At 36.0% G+C, this 18,459-nt stretch overlaps 1 protein-coding gene across 9 annotated transcripts in view; it reads left to right on the top strand.

Moving 5' to 3' along the window:
• The window catches only part of UTRN (utrophin), a 391,474-nt gene that overhangs the window by 363,136 nt on the left and 9,879 nt on the right, over positions 1-18,459 (top strand). For all 9 annotated transcript variants that reach the window (XM_026109804.2, XM_064509199.1, XM_026109805.2 and 6 more), the window contains 4 exons: positions 169-234; positions 3,766-3,831; positions 12,222-12,380; positions 12,738-12,981. In XM_026109804.2, the coding sequence (XP_025965589.1) occupies positions 169-234; positions 3,766-3,831; positions 12,222-12,380; positions 12,738-12,981 (535 nt within the window). The remainder of the gene's footprint in view (positions 1-168; positions 235-3,765; positions 3,832-12,221; positions 12,381-12,737; positions 12,982-18,459) is intronic.

Raw genomic sequence — 18,459 nt, 5'->3', positions numbered from 1 at the left:
GATGCCTAAGAGCTATAGCGTATGGTTCACCAAAAAGCCCAAAGGAACAACCCCTCCCGGCAATATTGTGATTTTAATTTGTCATCAGTATAACTTACTTTTTAAATAACTTTGATATTTTTGGATTGCTTTAGACACTATTAATTTGTTTTGTTTTATTTTAACTAGTCCTTCCCAGTCTCCACAGCTATTTCATGATGACACACACTCCAGGATAGAGCAGTATGCTACAAGGTAAGAAATGCACAGACTGCTTCTCATGCTACACCATGTGTTGTGAGAGATTCCTGCTGATTTTAATATACTCCACTGGCTGGATATTATTTATTAAAAAAAAAATGTTTATACACAGAAGCAAGTCAAATGTTTGTAAATTAGCAGCTTCTGAATACTGCATATTGTATGAAATACATGCATTAAATCTGTCATCTGTCCTACAGAATGGAAACTGTTGTAGAATTATCATGTGTTATTTCTAAAAAGTACCATTTTCCCTTGGCTTCCTCATTTTTAACCTTTGGAAATGCACTCAACTTGTTGGATATATAATTTTTCCCAGTAGGATTTTAGGTCCAGGTTTTTATTTTCTTTTCTAATAGGTTGAGACTATCTGTTGTCATAGACTTTTAGCACAGGATATAACAACTACGAATGTTTTATGTTCTAGCTTTTATGGGATCACCCCAAACCTTCCTTTTAGCATAAAATACCTGTAGTGCTAAGACCATTTCAGTGCCTCAGTGTTTTGTTGAACTCTTTTCTGTCCATTCAGAACAGGTGACAGTTAATCAGTAACCAGAGGTGCCCTCTGAAGAATAAGTAACTACTTTATGAGTAACCACTTTTAACAGAGAAACTGATCCATGTTTTCATGGGAACTGACTTGTTTTTCTTTGGATGGTTTTACTGTTGCATCTCATCTCCACAACTTTAAAAAATTAAGATTGTAAATAAAACTTCAGAACAGGTGTTAATTAATGTTAACTGTTTGCTACTGAATTCTTATTTACAGGCACCATAAAGCAAGTCCCAAAACCATTTGTTAATTACTCAGCTTACCCAACACACACAGTCTGCAGTAAGGAAAAAATGGGCATAAACTAATGCCGAAGGGCTGCCTATTGTCAGCCTCAACTTCCTTGTTTTATTCAATGGTGAATGTTTTCATCCTTTGTTGGATTAGTTAGTTGGATAGTACATTGTTAAAGGCAAACCCGTACTGCTTTTCCGTTGTTTGGAACATGTCATTCGTATATATCTGATGTCATTGATACAATTTCTGAGTATAAGACTTAGGCTATGTTGTAATTGATTAGAACCCATGAGCTGGACAATAAACTAGACAAAAGCAAGGAAATCAGACTTCACTAGAAAGCTATCAGAATTTTTTGTCTCCTCCATTCTTTTTTTTCCAGCCTGTGACACTCCAGTGCCATGGTTTATTGTGTCAAGGTAAAGTTCAAGCTCTGGACTCTCTTTAAGGATTAATAAGAGATCCTGGGTGTAATACTTGCTTTCCTTCCCTTCACCTTCAGCTCTTACCAATTCTTCTCACAATGAGATTTGCTGAAGGCGGACCATGCATTGCTCAGGTTTCTTTCAGAATACAAATCCAAATCTGTACCTACCTGTGCAGAAGTTGGTTAGAAAGCAAAAAGCACCCGCTTTGAAAATACTAATTACTGTCTAAGTAAGCTGTCTAAAATTAATCAAGATTTTTTTTTCCCTCTGGTAATACAGTTTAAAAGATGACAACTCATCCAGTATCTTTCATCTTGTTTTTTCTTGTGTGCTTTCTGGTTGGATCTGTTATGCATTTTTCACATACAAATTAGTGAATATTTTTTATGGTCCTGATCTTTTCAGCTAAGCTTTTTTCAAGAAATATACTGATGGAAAACAAATTTCTTAGCCTCTTAGTGAAGAATTTCAGTGTTTCAAAGTGTTTTGGAATATTGTTCATAATGTAAATAGTTGCATGTATTGCAAATATAGCTGATGGAGAACCTTATGTTTAAATGACTTTGTCTTCCTATTCGAGGAGATTAGCAAGTGTCAAAAAACACCTCATAGCAGAAATAGTGTATTAGGGCTTAATGCCTTCATTGTCACTGAATGACAAACATTCGACACTCTGTTCTTCTGTTAGCAAAGCTAGAAATCTTTTTGTGATTTTCAACAAAAGTCCTTCTTGTGTACAACTCCTAAATGCAATCAATTACCATCTTCTCATCCTGTTGTTCTGTGTCACCTCTGAATTGCTTCTAATTCCCTTCCTAGGCTTTCAGTTCATCTCTCACCTTGAAGGCTCTCTATAACTCCACAGTCCCTGCCCTGTTCCCCTCTGCTCTACGATCAGAGCTACCTCCTGGCTCCACATGTTATTCCAAGCAAATCTTCACTATGTGATGGAGCCTGAAAAGATGCTGATGATGATAGAGCACATGTTTGCAAGACAGCGGATCTATTACTTGCTCACAAAAAGATTTGGGGCAAATTATCAAAATTTCTGTGCCTCAGTCTCCTTTCTGAAAAATACTGGTTATTGTACTGCTTCACTTTACAACAAAGGGGCGATGAAGGTTAATTCTGAAAATTGTTTTTTTTTGTCAAGGACTTAAAGGTGCTGAACTAAGAAATGCTATAAACGTGACTAGCGTTATAATAACTACCTTATATTATTCAGTGTTAACTAGATCTGCTTGAGATCATCTGGAACAGAGGTGATCTGAATGTCGTCTTGTCGTTTGGAAACTTCTCCTCCGAAAACAGGGGAAGCATCAGCACACTGCATTGCACCCAGTAGCCATGGTGGCACAAGGCAGTCAGGACAATGGCATCCTGTGTTGTCTCTTTTTTCCTCTTTTAAGTTGGAGGAGTACTAACAAATGTACAGATGGGAAAGCCTGCTCTGTGAAAAAAAGAATACACCAAAGAGTTCTCATTTCTTTAGGGATTTACACACTGCTTTCAAAAAAAATTTGAAGGTGTCTTTAATAATATATAGTGCACTTGCACAAATATGTTTGAAATTAAGATACCTTATTAGTAAGGTAATAAGTAAAGGAAATACATGATCTCTATTTGGAGTAATCTAATATATGGACAGCATTGAGTGTTCCTATACTTTTATGTATTCATCTTATGTATAGGTGAGGTTTATCTTTTCTAAAAAACTGAATAAGCATAAAAAAAAATTCCTGCTGTGATTTTAAAGAAATGTATGGTCATATAAATACAGTGTAATAATCCAGTCCTCTTAGATGAATTCCTCAAAAAATGGGAACTCTAGGAAATGACTATAATTACACTGGTTTTTGGATGATTTTCCAGGACATGTCTGTCCACAGTGGGATGTTATTTGCCAAGCATAATTTCAGACGTTGCATGTGCTATATTTAAAAAGTATTTTTCCTCTTTTGTTAGTCCAGCTTTACAAAATTCAAACAAAAAAACCATCTGTGAAAACATCTCTTTAATTTTACAATGAGAGTTGTGGTGATGCTAATGATAATTATGCTAGATATGGAAAATACACTTGTTCTATGCTGCCTGGCAAGTAGAATGAGTTAATCATAGCACAGATTTCTCATAAAAGTTCTCTGGATTATAGGTTCTTGTTACAAAGTCTAGGAGGTTATTTCTAGTCATATGAGGCAAGATTGTCATATCTGAGTGATTTCTAGGTAGCATTAATCTTCACAGTGCCATATTTAAATTGTGCAGCATAGTATCTCAAAGTTGTGTTTTTTCCCTGTCTTTCAGGCTGGCCCAGATGGAAAGGACCAACGGCTCCTTTCTCACGGACAGTAGCTCCACAACAGGAAGTGTGTAAGTAACTCATACTCATTATGGCTGCTAGGAAAGATGGATATGTTTGGCTACAGCTGCATGATATAATTTTTGTAAACTGTAACACAGAATTTAGTCCCAGTGAAAGTAGCTAGTAAGTATGGCTCCAAGAATGCCTGACTAAATTTCATTCTTCCAAGCACTAATTAAATACGTTGGTGATGTTTATTTGTTAGTTACTTGGCGACCTAAGGGAACTCCACGTTTGTCAGCTGTTCTGCTTCAAGAAATGAGTACGTTTCATGTGACTGGAAAAAAGCCACAGCTTTACAGGCTCTAATTTGTATTGCTTTTCTGCTCTTACGATACTATAAAGTGTAGAAGTAGACAATGCAGTGTGCCAATAGCTTGTGTTAACCTCCAGGACAATTTTCTCGTCAAAAACAACAAAAAAAAGTCATCTGTATTAGAAGTGTTATGTTGATCTAGAACTATGTTGTTGCTTTTTCTTGCTTAGATTTCAAATTATTGACTGCTGTTCCATTTGTTTGTACTTGGGGATATAAACATAGCCCTAGATTAATTTTATCAAGGCCATTTTGTATTTTGGAATTATGTGACAGTTTTATTGTAAAAGTCTTCTTTAAAATGTATAGACGAACCTGGTAAAACATAAAACCCTTTGAGTTACTAATGAATTGAATATGGTTATTTTCCATGTAAAAATACATGAGTGTTTTAAACTCATTATATTATCAGTTCAGTTAATTAAATCAGTGTGGTAGGACAATGCCTCTTTTAAGTTGTTAAAGGATGTCATCCTATTACAGAGGAAATAGAATTTGTTATTGTTCAGCTCTGGTTAGTTAGAATAGGCTATTGTTCTTAGGAATACCTTTGTTTACTGTTTTAAAATCTAATCGTGAAATGATTTTTCCAAAGAATTTTACTAGCAGTTTGAGATATAAATATTATCTTTCAAAGAAACACTCATGATTGCCTTTAAATTTGTTTCTTCTTTCCTGCTTGATTCTTTTTACATAACTGCTAAAATTGCTTTTCATGTATAACCTTAATAGTAGGCTCACCACTGACAGAAATGCAGCCAAACTATTCTCTTTTGATTTCACTTCAAAAAAATGCAAACATGCTGCCATTTGGCAGGGAAGGCTGAAAATTTGAAAGCAGCTAGATGCTCATACATTTGATCAAGTTGTTTGTTCTGCAATTAATGATTCCACTTGTGTACAAAGAGTGAGCAGCCATCCCTTCCAACAGTAAAAGAGTCGTATAAACTTACTTTTTATTGATAATACATCTGTTGATTTTAATACAATTTTTATTCTTGCCTATAAAAATAACCTCTCTTTTAAGAAAAAGAACAAACTTGGTGGATTTGTGTACTGTTATATTGGAGACACTTTTGGGTCTTGTTGTCAAATGGGGACTGTTAAATAAACAAAACATGCACAGATTCAGAGGCCAAGGGGGGCAAGAAAACTTTTTTTTTTTTTTAACCATTCAGATAATACTGTACTTTCACTAAGGTTCATGCTAAAGTACCCACAAAATTCTGAAGAACTGTGGTTTAAAGTTTGGACTTGCACCACTGCAGGGAAGTACTGATCTGTGAAATCTAGATCCCAGGTTGGATCATAAATCTCTTACATCTGGAAAATTGGGAATGTAGGATTACAGTTCACCATTGTTTTTAATGTTTAAATACAGTTTGACATAAAAATATGTATCATAATCATTCTATGTAGACTGAATGAGAAGAGGCAATTTGAAATTAGGATCCATATTTTTTCAGCTCAGGTGTATCTGCTGTATACATACCCGCTCAAAGTCTCATTTTTTTATGGCATTCTTTTGAAACTTCAGGAGATGATTACTGATTTGGAAATCAAATTCTCTGCTGCTTATAATCAGAATTCCATTCTGAGATCCTACTTTTATCTGTCCTCAAGAGTTCTTCAGTTTACTGCAAACTGTAATAGAGGCAAAGTCACACTTGATATTGGAGAATTACTACTTTTGCCTTGTCAGCTTAATCTTGTTATTAATGAACTTCTTAACACACTTCATGCTCCAGAGGGCTTACATAAGAAGCCTTCTACCTTTGAATGACAAGAAAACTTCTGCCTTCGGTTAAACATTGCAAGTTTTTGCACAAATGTTCTAGAATATGCAATTTGATTAAGAAAACATTCTTCAAAGAAATTTCTCCTGTTTTTTTACTTAACCTCTTTTCTTGAACTTCATTATGACTTCTTCTAATTCAGTTCTTCTAAACTCCCCGAAAGGATGTGAATTCCATTAAACTACATTTTTCCTCAACTGAAAAAAAAAATTTGTGGATAACAAAAAAGCATAGTTTACTATAGTGTGTCCAGACTTCCAAGCAAATATTCTAATGTTCCCATGATTGTATTTTCTAATATAAAGACTTTGAAGGAAAATATTTTTCCTTTGTCTTATCGTCGCTATACATTATGTAGTTCTAAATGCTTAGGCTAGACTGTCATGATGAATTTTCTTTGGCTTTAGTTCATGCAAATGCATCAGTATCTTAAAAGCAGACTTTTCACAAGTGAAAATGAGCATAAGGAAAAACTGAAGACCTTGTAACAGAGAATGATAAACAGCTTTCCTAACAGAAAGCCATGCCTCACAATTTGACAAATCATGGTGTAGTAGAATGAAAAGCCAAAAGCGTTTTTGAGAAAATAGGACGAGAACTTAACTCTCTTATTCCTGTAATATACAAACTACCCTGTCTAGCCCATACTAAAGTTAATTGTGTTGTGGATAGTATTTATGATTTCTGTGTACACGTGAATGTTTAATAGCCGTTTTCTGATTAACCCCTTTATTACGGGTGGTCTTCATGTCTGCAGCACTGGTCATGCCACTTCATACTCAGCTGAAGGCAGAGTTGGAACATATCAGAAATTCTGCTTGTTAGGGAGGCCGTGCGCTAAGGTGCAGGGGTAGGAATGAGCAGTGAAGGCCAGCAGTACACTCAGCTGGCACTGCCGTGTACTGTGTCAGAAGTTCAACTGGAGTCCCAGTATAGAGCAACTGAATATTTTGATGTAATTTAAGTGGTAAAAAGACATCTTGTCACAATGAGAAATTAATTACAGGTGATGATAAAGTCAGGAGAAGAACAGATAAGTTAAAGAGGATGGGAGCATTTTTGAATACTTTTTTGAACCTTATTGTAGTATTTCTCATAGCATCATCAGGTCAAGATACACTTTCTTTGGACTAGAATACACGGTGCTTAGTATTAGAGCCATAGAAAAAAAAACAAAAATGGTGGGAGAAATGTAGTTATCACAAACTCATTTAGCTTAATGTCTAGAATCTAATTTAGCAATGTGTTTTCTTAATCATGTGAAATGATACGCCAGGATGATGAGTGACTATCAAGAAATCTGAATTTGTCTTTTTACAACTCAGGCTTGATGCTAGGAAAGTTGTGTGTAAACTTCTTTTGCCTCTTGCTCCTTCCCCCTCCGTGCTTAATGCATGTTTTTGAATAGGCCTGTTGAAAATATATATGCACAAAGAGAATAGGATATTTCAAATGCCATTTTCCATTGGTTGGTTTGTTTTCCTTTGAGATATCCTTCTTTCAAGTCTGACCTTCCTTTGATGTCATTTTTCTAGCATGATGATAGTACAAAAGCTGAAAAGTAACTGCAATTCCTGCTGTTGAAGGACTTTATCAGTGTAGTTATGGCTTTTTCTCAAAGCGCAGGATCTTCAGGAGAATAACCATGAGAAAGGACAAGGAATTGATTTTGATCTTGTGCTTTTATTTTGGTTGCTGATTGTTATCTCCCACCAGTTCTGGAGAGGAGAAAATACTGGATTCTCAAAATGAAAATATTTGCATGTCAAAGAGTGTGTGTCATTCCCTTGTGTTGGAGGTCCTCATGAAGCCCTGCACTGGGACTTCTGTGCTACTATTAGATCTCTCTTAATTACAGTCATGAGGTGTGTTGGTGCAGATTCAAGGTTCTGATTTTGAACCAGTAATCTGGCAGGACAGACCGGTGCTGGAACACATGCTAAAAATTGACTTTTTCTTTAACAGGTTTCTCCCTTTATCAGGTGTTTCCTCTCTCACGTGTCAGAGTGTGCTGTGAATTACAGGGTGTGATGCCTAAAAAACAACTGGTCAGCTTTTGCAATCTGTGCTTTGCAGACTGTGAGACACTGAATCAGTGAGAGAGGAGGGAAATTAAATTTGCTCAGGGTTGAATAACTGGGAGGAGTTTGAAATATAAAATATCAAGAATTCTTGAGGAATTTGTATTTACCCGTTTGGGTCCTACCAGCTGGCCACAGAACAGTAAAGAGTATGTAAGCAGTTATTGTGTAAAGGCTTTCTTTAAGTGGTGTATAAGTTTCATGGAAAAAATGAGGTTACAACTAATATAAAATCTTGACAGAATTTCAGCTTCAGTAAAGCCAAATAAAAATAATAAATCCAGCTTTACAGAGCCATATTAAAAAAAATGCATTTCAGGTGACCTACATAGCTGTTTATAAACTAATTCATCATCTTAAAATATAGACAGCAGCTTTATGGTGCCTAATTAAAATAGCCAGACTAAACTCCTTGATCTTGTGAACTTTTCCCAACATAACACCCTTGCACAAATGAAGCCTGTATATATAGTTGCACTGTATCATGTAAATTAATATATAATATATAATTAATATATAATTGAAACGTAGATGATAAAACTTTCTGTAGTCTGCCTTCACAGTGTTTCTGTACTCAACTGTAATGTGACATTAAGCTGCAGCACTTCACTGCATAGAAGACTCTTTCAGTTGCAATGAGGGAATTCTGCAAGTTTTGCAGGACTTTAGAGGCCCTACTGTCTACGATACAGTTTGAAGCCCTAATGTCTGCTTACAACACTTAGGCATAAGTGGTTTGTTTTATTAAGATGCTTAAAGGATAGAGAAGTACCCAGTTTTCATTTTTATGTCAGGACCTGATCCAAACTCCCTTAACTATACTAGCCTTTGTTTTAGTTTTAGCTAGACCAGAAAATAACAAAGCAAGTGATTATGAGTTTCCCTGAGAGGCTGAGGAAAGAAAGCAGTTAAGGGACTTGTTTTTGTAGGTGAGCAAAAAACATTCTTCTGTTTCTGTCCTAGCCAGTTCTGTGTGTCTGCTATGCCCTATGTTTTTGAGGGGGCTTAAATGCACATACCACTCCAGTGTTGCTTGAATTGTATGCTCATATTGAGTGAAAAATTCATTACGTTTATTGATTTGCATGAGAAGATCAGTATTTCTTCTCATGAGCACAGTACTGAGTACAGCCAAGATAGATAAGAAATAAGAGAATGTGCATTATTTTACTTTAAATTTTTCAACTTTCAATTAAAGGCAGAGGGACTTATTAATGAAGTTTCTTCTTCAGATTTTCACATAAATTTTCTGCAAACTAATAGTTTATTGCAAAAGATGTGTTGAAGGAAAGCACTCTGTGGAAGAAACTTTTCCTTTCTGTTTCTAACCTTTCTATCATAAATGAACATGTATGGAACAGAATGCCATGAACTTTCAAAATGGAGAGAACTGTCACAGGCTATAAATAGTTGGGGTCTCTTTAACTTCTATTGTTATTTGATACATATTTGTTTGATCATAATAGTCTAAATTTTCAAACTTCAAAGACAAGTCAAAAAATGGAAGCCCACCTAACTGCTTTGGATAGATAGTGAATGGTTATCTTCAGGTAGAAATAAGTCAATGTTATTCTAAAACAGAAATTAGTTTCAGTAAGAAATTTGTTTTAATCAATAATAGGAAGAACGAAATCACTTAGCTGCATGATAGAAGTGGATTTCTAAGAGAAATAGGCAAGGAGTCTGTATTTAATAAATTTGTGGTTATTTTGGCTTGGTCTATAATAGTGGTGATGACTTCAAATGGGAAGTGTATATCCAGTGTATACATTTCTAAGTAACTGTTTTTACAGATCATTCAAATGGGACTGTGTATTTAGATATTTTACAATGTAAAATTTTTAATAAACTGAAAGGAAATAGAAAAAGCCCTTTGAAAAGCTCTATTACATTTCTATTTGAAAAATAAATATTTTGTATATTACCAACTTCCTATTTTTACTATGCCCTTTCAAAGGCACTGCTTGAGGATACTTTTCATTATGTCACAGCACAAGCAGTTGAACAGCAGAATGAATAGTCACTTCATTGCAACCATAGCAGAAAAAGATTAGTGCAGGATAAATTTGTTTTTTTAAAAAAGCAGAAAAATCTGTTTCATATTGATTACTGTCTTTCTAAGTTTTAAACTCTAAAAAGCTGTATATTTGGGTTTTTTAAGAAAAAAATCATTCTAAGTTTCTTAAATGAGAAATTTGGAGTTAATACATTTTAACTCTGTTACAAGAGAGATTTTCAGTAAGTTATTTCAAAAGCCTCAGCGAGATAGGGTCTCTCTTGTCTGAAAAAGCAGAGAATAGTTCTACCAACATCTTGCAAAAGTTTTTGCATGATTTTGCAAGATAAGTGCTGCCTTAAAGGCTTTTGTGACTGTAAAATCTTATGAGATAACCATTCCAGACAATGATGGAAAAGTTCTTATTTCTTGTAAACTTCTAAACATTGAACTATATTCTAAAGAAAATTGGAATCATCTGATGTAAACGGATGAGTGTACCTTCTCAAACAAGTAAGATCTCTCTTCTTCCCCTACTATTTCCTGGTGCCCTAATCATCTAAAAAGTAACTCAGCTGTATCACAGTCATCCTCAAGGCAGTACATGTTTGCATACAAGAACCTTTTAGTCTTTAGATTCTCTTCCTGTGATAAAGCCCCATGAGCAGAAATGAGTAGCAAAGACCTTTTGTCTTTATTTATCATGGAAGCTCTCCTCCAAGATGTAAACGGTCTGCTTCCTTATCTCTCTACCCCACTCTGTCAGATGCATTTCAGCCTATCTGATGTGCCTCTCCAGGCCTACTCTCTTGTCTCTTCCTTTCTTTCTTGTAGTTTTCTGCTCTTTTACCTTCGTATATCTGTCGCTCGTTTGGTACATGAAGTGTCTCCTCTACAGTGTCTTACAATTGGATGTTTGTTCTCTCTCTTTCCCAAATGAATCTGAATACATGTGTGTATACCATTAATGTGTTTTTCTTTTTGCTGCTGATATTTTAACTGTAAAAGATTTTTAGGATAAAGTTTGTATGGAAAATGTCTCACTGTATAGTAAGGTGCATGGCCTCTGTTTTGCAGTCAAGCAGAGAAAGGCATTTGGTGAAGAGAAGAGTGTGTTCTACAACAGTCTTATTGCTATGATTCAGCAGTTTCTCTTTTAAAAATAGTGCATAGTCTTTTTGCTTCTCATTCATCCTTTTTTGAGTAAACAAGCAACTACTCTTAGGACATGCTATCTTTCACTTCCTAGCCCTCTGACATTGCGATGGAAAAAAAGCCAGCAAGTGGGGAAGGAAGACATGTATAAAAAAGCAAAATCATTTGGATATTATATAATTGAAAGTTTTAGGTCTTCTCTATCTCCTAACTAGAATGGAATTTCCATGCGAGTCAAGAGAATGTCAATCTTAGGCTTTTAGTTTTATACCTAAATCTGTAAGGAGGAAGATAACTGCTACCTTTGAAGAGTTTCAATGTGTCACGTGTGTATCACAACCAAAAAAAATAAATTGTGGAAATGTAAGACTAACTCAAAATCCATGTCATGATCTTTTCAGCATTGTCCGTCCCCTTTGTGCAGCCCGTACTGATTTATCTAGATATTTGATGACTCTTTGACCTATCACATTTTGGAGCGTTTTGTGATTTTTTTTTTTTTTTTAATCGCTAATTTGTATTAAGTAGATTGAGCACACCAAAATTGTCTCCTAAAGAATACTGTAAGTTTAGGGATATTTATGGTCAAGATAAAGATACCACCAAGTAGTGGTTACTTTACCAGGTAATTCATTTGGTTTTATTTATTTTTAAGGCACTTGAAAGTAATCATTTTTGGTTTATATTCTCTCAGATTCTTGCTTTCACTGTTTCTTTTGGAAGCATCAACAGCCTTTGGTCTTTATGCATAAATTAAAATGAACTGGTCTTTTATACTAATACAGTTCAATTTTCTTTTTGCTGTGTGTTGTATGTTTGCTTTTTGCAGTATATTTTTTAGAAATAAGTCAGAAAATTTTTAATACTATTTGCTGAGCCATATACATCTGACATTTATATCCTAGATTCTTGCAGGCTTGTTTCCTGCTCTGAGTACTTTGTTGTAAACAAACAAAAAAAACAACAAGCTCCCTCAGCTTGGCAAAGTTGTTAGCTCACATAATAAATGCATTACTGCCTGTCTTTTATCTGTGTTGTTTTTTTATTACTTTAGAGAAGATGAACATGCCCTTATCCAGCAGTACTGTCAGACTCTGGGAGGAGAGTCACCTATGAGTCAGCCACAGAGTCCTGCTCAGATACTCAAGTCAGTGGAAAAGGAAGAGCGGGGAGAGTTGGAGCGCATCATCGCTGACCTTGAGGAAGAGCAAAGGTCCCGTAATCATCTTACCTGGTTAATTGTCACCTCACTGTTGTTGTTTTAATTTTGCATGTGTTAGGGAGGATGAGAAGAGATGGACCCAGGAGTTGCAGTTTCAGCTAAGAATCAGTCAGAGCACTGTTCATAGCCTGACTCTTTCTTAGGTGAAAGTGTGTGGGGCTGTGACAAAATAATCAAGTTTCACCTCTACTTGATTTTGTATGCTTTTTATCATAAACTGGGAGTTGGGACTGGACCTTTGTATGAGCTGCATGTGTCCTGTATTTGGAGGTGATAACATTATTTGAACTAAGGAAGGTTTTTATTTTGCTTGATTGTCATCACTCTCTTCTTCTCTTAATATGCCAGGAGTCTGCAGATAGAATATGAGCAACTAAAGGAGCAACATCTTCGGAGAGGGATCAGTCCCCTTGCATCACCCCCAGACTCTGTTGTGTCACCTCAGCATGCTTCTGAAGATGCCGAGCTCATTGCTGAAGCTAAACTCCTAAGGCAGCATAAAGGTCGCCTGGAAGCAAGGATGCAAATATTGGAAGATCACAATAAACAATTGGAGTCTCAGCTTCATCGGCTACGGCAGCTACTCGAGCAGGTAAGCGCGTAGTGGTGTCTTTCTCCAACATTATTTCTGTGCGATGGTGAATCAGAGGTGTTGGAATTTTATTGCAGATGTTTTTTCCAAGTTAGCCTGACCTGTTGCACTCGGTCAGGATGAAGACACTTTGTTCTTGCCATCTATTATAAGTGTATTTACCATTGTAAAAGTCAAAATGAAGGCAAAATAATTACATCACTGGAGAGATCATGATAAATTATAAAGTGAGTAACACAAAACAAGCAAGTGCAACAGTTTTTTTCCAAATTCAAGAGGAGGAGGAAGAAAATATATGCCTTTTTCTAAATAGTGGTACCAGTCACACCCTGTATTTTACTTCAGCTCTTTAGCCTTTCCTTAAAACGTCCTAGCTGTTGCCAAGGTTCTTGGACACTGCAGCCTTTCTTGGCATGCCAAAGGTACCTGTCTTGTAAGCCAGGAGAAATTAATTCCATTAAAAAAAAAAAAAAAGGGTTCCTCTTGAGTAACACATTTAGACCAGTAAACAACAGCAAAATGGTCTACAAATAATGAAATGCTGCAGTCAAGAGACTTTTAGCAATTTTCAGTAGCTAGAGATCATTGGGTTTCTTTGTTGGAGGAGGAAGTGTTGAAGGCAGAATATGCACATCTAGATTATAAAAATCCTACAGTAACTTATACAAGGTATTGTCAGAAATGTTTGTTTATACTGTATCCTATGTGGAAGCTTGAATGATGAAGAATGTACGAGTGTTTTCTCCGAAATAATCAGTACAGTTGGGTCAGAGTCCAGTGAGGCAAATGATTCCTGGCTTCCATGAGCCAGGTTAATGGCCATATTTCTTAGAGAATTTAACTAAGCTAAGAACTGGACCTCACGAAATGGATATCACAATGGCATAAGCTCCTGCTGTTGATAGTAGACTTATCAAAGTGATCAAGATTTTTTTTCAGTGGCTGGCTTTCTCATTTTTCTAGGTAGTCTTGACAGCACAGTATTAAAATGCATCTGTTCCAGTGGCTTCCCTACCCCTCTAGCAGAATATTTTTGTTGATGTTACTGTCATTCTGGCATCTTTCATCAGTATTTGAGTAGCTTAAAGATTTAAAAGGGAAAATAAGAACTGGTACAACTGTTTGTATCAATTGTTCATGAAGTAAATATGTTCGTAACTGTGGCCACTACTAGGTGTTTCAGAGAAAGGCTTAAAGAAGCAGCTGACAATAGAAATGCAGAAGTTCTGCCAAACCCACAGTCAGTTTCAGCTTAGTTCTTAAAGCATGAAAATGTTCGCCCTTTAAAACTTTCTTTTATTCTAATGTAACTGTGGATAATCTTATTAATCATATAATTACGAAATCTTTTTAGAATCCTCATAATGTCCTTAGTAAGGCCTTTAGGGTATAATGTGTGTATTGTGCTAAAAGGAAAAAAAAGCAATTCTTTTTTTTTTTTTTTTTTTTTTTTTTTTAATAAGTTTCACCTTCTGATTTTTCTGGGCATGCTGGAGGTCTTGGTTTCAATTAGAGTAAGGTAGAACAGAGTCAATGTTCTTTAGTACTTCTGATTGTTTAAACCCGATTTACTATACTGTTGCTCTTTTGCTTCATCTCCAAAATCCCCCTTGTCTGTGGGAGTCATGGTGTGCTTCTGATTGTTCTAAATGACCTTCCCAAACCTGTTCCTATTTCTCTCTGTTCTCCTTTAAATGAGTGGCTGGAACTAAGTCCGGTATCGTAGAGGGTCTACATTACTTGTTTTTATAATATTTCTGTGATTTTCAATATGCCTTTCTAAATGCATCATTATTTTATTTGGGGCTGGGGGTGGCAGGTGTTTTTTTTACTGTCACTAAGTAGATTTTTTGCAAGCCATCTACCATGATGCTTAAGTTACTATTCTGGAGGATTCACAGGGGATTCAGAAATTGTAAATAATTCAAGTTTTCAGCATACGTTTTTTGGAGCTTCTTTAGGTTGACATTAATACACTTATGAAACAGCACTGAATTCCATTATTGCCCCCTTAACATTCTTCCATCTGGAAAAATGACCACTTTTTAGGAAGTTTCCTTTTCTGTCATCTAGGCCATTTACAGTCACTGAAAGTTTTTACCTTTCTCACTGCTTTAAGTGTAGGACTTTATCAGAAGCCAACTGGGGCTCTAAGCATATTTGTTTATTTTCTTTACTTTTATTGGCTGCCCCAGTTATCTTTTCAGTGGATATAAGGAATTCCTTTTCTCATGAGTGGGATTGGATGATTTGCATGGAAGATTCTCTTAAATCCAAATGTCAAAACATTAACAACTGTAAAACTCCTCTAACAATAATTACTGGTATTGAAGGACACAACCATCCTTCTTGTAGCAGTTTCTTTGCCATGACTGGCATCTCATGTCATCGCTTTGTTTCTCACTTTTATCAAGAACAAGTTTCTCCTTTTCTCTTTTCCATTCAACCTCCTGATTGTTGCTTAGGTTAATAAGTTGTCACTGAATCTAAACGTACTGGGTCTTTTTTTCCCCTAAGAGATTTGTGATGAGTCTGTCTACCCACAGACATTTAGGGAGAAGTTTAATGAAATTTAGAAGCTTCTCTGTAGTAACTGATCTGTATGAGTGAGATTTCCAAGACATTCTTTAGGGAGCACATTTATCAGAGATATGCATGCATCCTCACATACGCATTTGCCTACTTCAGGTCATGATTCTGAGGTGACCATGTTATTTTTAGCTTAGCAAGCCCAAAGGATTGGTAGCTGTCACACCAATGCCATTTTTGTCCGCCTGATTGATTGTAGTGCCAAAGAAGAAGGTAAAACAGAACTGGCATGCTTTGATACCAGTATGTTAATCATACAGAGAAAAAATAACGAATCCATTTTCATTTTTCTTTCTACAGCCCCGTTAGATATTGCACATGCAAAATAGAAATAAGACTTATTGTGAAGGGCATTTAAAGTCTGTTTGGATTTTTTTCTGCTTGCCTGAGCTACTGAATAGAAGTTTCATATTGAATTTGAGGTTGAAGTAAATGGAAGCTAATATCATCTATCAATGGATATATCAGACTGTAAGACAGAGTAAATAGGGACTGCAGCTCCCTCTCCTGAAAGCAGAGGAGCTTTACCGAAAGAGCAGAGAAGAGCTCTGTTTCTTTTGTGGCTGGGAGAATAAGCTTGTAACAAGCAGAAACATCTGTAATGGGTGTGCAAACGGAATTAGCTTTTCTTTGAGATTCTCTACAATTCAGAGATGTTTGCTCCCCGCAAAAGTGAATTAAGTGAAGAACAGGTATGTTTTATCTATTCCTTTTAAGCCGCAGAACCCTTCAAGCCCTTCCTTGGGAAAGACACCAGCAGGAGGCACACTGTGGTGCTAAAATAAATTTTTAAGTATCTCCCTTAAAATGCTTTAAAAATTGCTGTAATACAGAAAAATCTCTTGATTTCCAAGGTTTCTGGGGAAGAACATCTCTGTCACTTCATATCTCTATTTGTTTTTTCTTCAGAAGAAATATATGCCACCTTCTAGAAAATGGGTTTGGAAACTCCCCCTTTATCCCCTTAGAGACATGATCTGTCCCTCTGCTTTTGTTTATTCAGGGACAAAGAACAGAAGGTAAAATCTAGGGCTGTTTTCCTATGGTTTCTGCCTAGAAGTTGGTTGCTGGGTTGTTTTGAATAAGAATGCCTGAACTTCATAATGCCTGAAGGGGGTTGATGGTGGGAATGGTCAGATGTTGTAGGTGTTATGCAGCAAGGGTCACGTAGAACAGGCTTTTAGTGAGTTTTGAGTCTACAAGTACTTGGTGCTCATTTTGTAGCCTTGGATGATAGCCTATGACTTCTCCATGCCTCAGGTTCTCTCTCAGAAAAAAACGTTGAATAATGTAACTGTGTGTAGTTATATTCCGATTTATTTTGCATTTAACACTGGTCAGTACTTGATTATGAAAGCATTTATTCCACTACTGGAACCTTTCCCTTGATGCTGCAAAACCCACAGTTCATCCACCTAGCTGTGTTCTGTACTTGGAACACGAGAATTTTGATTTCATTTGGCTATTATTGTAGCAGGCATTGAAACCGTGTAGTGTAACATTTATGAGTATGTTTAAATAAAGCATGAATTCATCAGACATTGTCCTCTGATCATAAAGGATGTGGTTTTATTTTAAAAATCCAGCAGCACTGTTTCATTCTGATTGTTGTAGCAAGATATGCTACACCAGTGCAGAGTACTCTAATGTTTTATTTGTTCTTAGTTTATCCACTGAGTCCTCAGGCTCTGTGTTGGCTTTTCTTTTTTCCTGTCATTTGCAATAGCATTGCTAAGCAGCACTAAATAACCTCTGCTATTAACTCTTCATTTAAGTTCATAAGCATCTCCTAATTAATCTTGACTTTGCAGTACCTCACCATCCTTGATTTAGCCTATGTGTTGCTGTACTGCAGTTTTGTATCAAGTCCAGCACCATTCTTCCTCCCTTAGTCATCTCTGCGCTACTTGTCCACAGCTACCACTTGAAGAGGGACAGAGATCCAGTCCAGGTGCAAGTTCGCGTTTTGGATGATTCATAGTCTGTCAGTCTATTTGTGAGGTGGGCAAGCAGCCACCCTGCTGCTGAAGCTAGCTTTGTTCTATATTGAAGTAACTCTTAACCCTTGCAGTGTTTGCTTCTCACCTCTGTACCATTATAGCTCAGAACACTTCTTGAGCAGAGGTTACTTGTATACAGAATTACCTGGCTTTTCAAAGGAATTTTGGCCTCTTTAACAGCAGCAAACTTATTTTACCTAGACTCTGTAGCTCAATTGAAGCCTGATATCGAATAGCAAGTGACAATAGGTATTCACTGTTCATATGAGTGTCAGTGAAATGTTTGGCTGGCTTGAAAGCATTTCCATTTTTCTTTGTCTTTTGAATGCAGAGCAGTGTTTCTTGATTTATTTTTCTTAGTCAAAGCTGGAAGTTGGTATTGTCATACTGAAAGAGAGAAGAGATTTGGAGGAGAAAAACAGATTTGCTGAGTGCTTAAGGGAACATTTCCTTCTATTCCTCTCCACTGTACATGAAAGAAAATATTTTTATTTTTGTTTAACAATTTTCAGTTTTGTTTTGTTGAAGGATGTTTTTTTCATCTGTAAGTTGAAACTGAATGTTGCACTGAGGGCGGTGAGCTGCAAAAGATCAAAGATTGTGCATAAATTAACTGGTTTTTTGTATTTTTCTACTTTGCACTGAGTGAGTCTCATTCATAGCTGTTCTAGATACTTTTTCAATATATTAGTTTCCAAAAAAGCTTAAAAGTATTGTTATTTTTCTATTTCTTCTATGTCTGCTTTTATCAGATTTAGTTAAATATTCTACTCTTTAGATCATTAGGAAGTAATTTAGTGATTTGCATTCAAAAAGATAAATGATGGGGGCAACCATTTCAGCTAAGATTACATAACTGCCTCAGATGTTAAATGCTCTTTCACGTGCT

Source organism: Dromaius novaehollandiae, chromosome 3 (genome assembly GCF_036370855.1).
Source record: "Dromaius novaehollandiae isolate bDroNov1 chromosome 3, bDroNov1.hap1, whole genome shotgun sequence".
NCBI classification, from domain to species: Eukaryota; Metazoa; Chordata; class Aves; order Casuariiformes; family Dromaiidae; genus Dromaius; species Dromaius novaehollandiae.
Note: the sequence above shows the minus strand (reverse complement) of the source record. Positions and strands in the feature narration are given on the sequence as shown.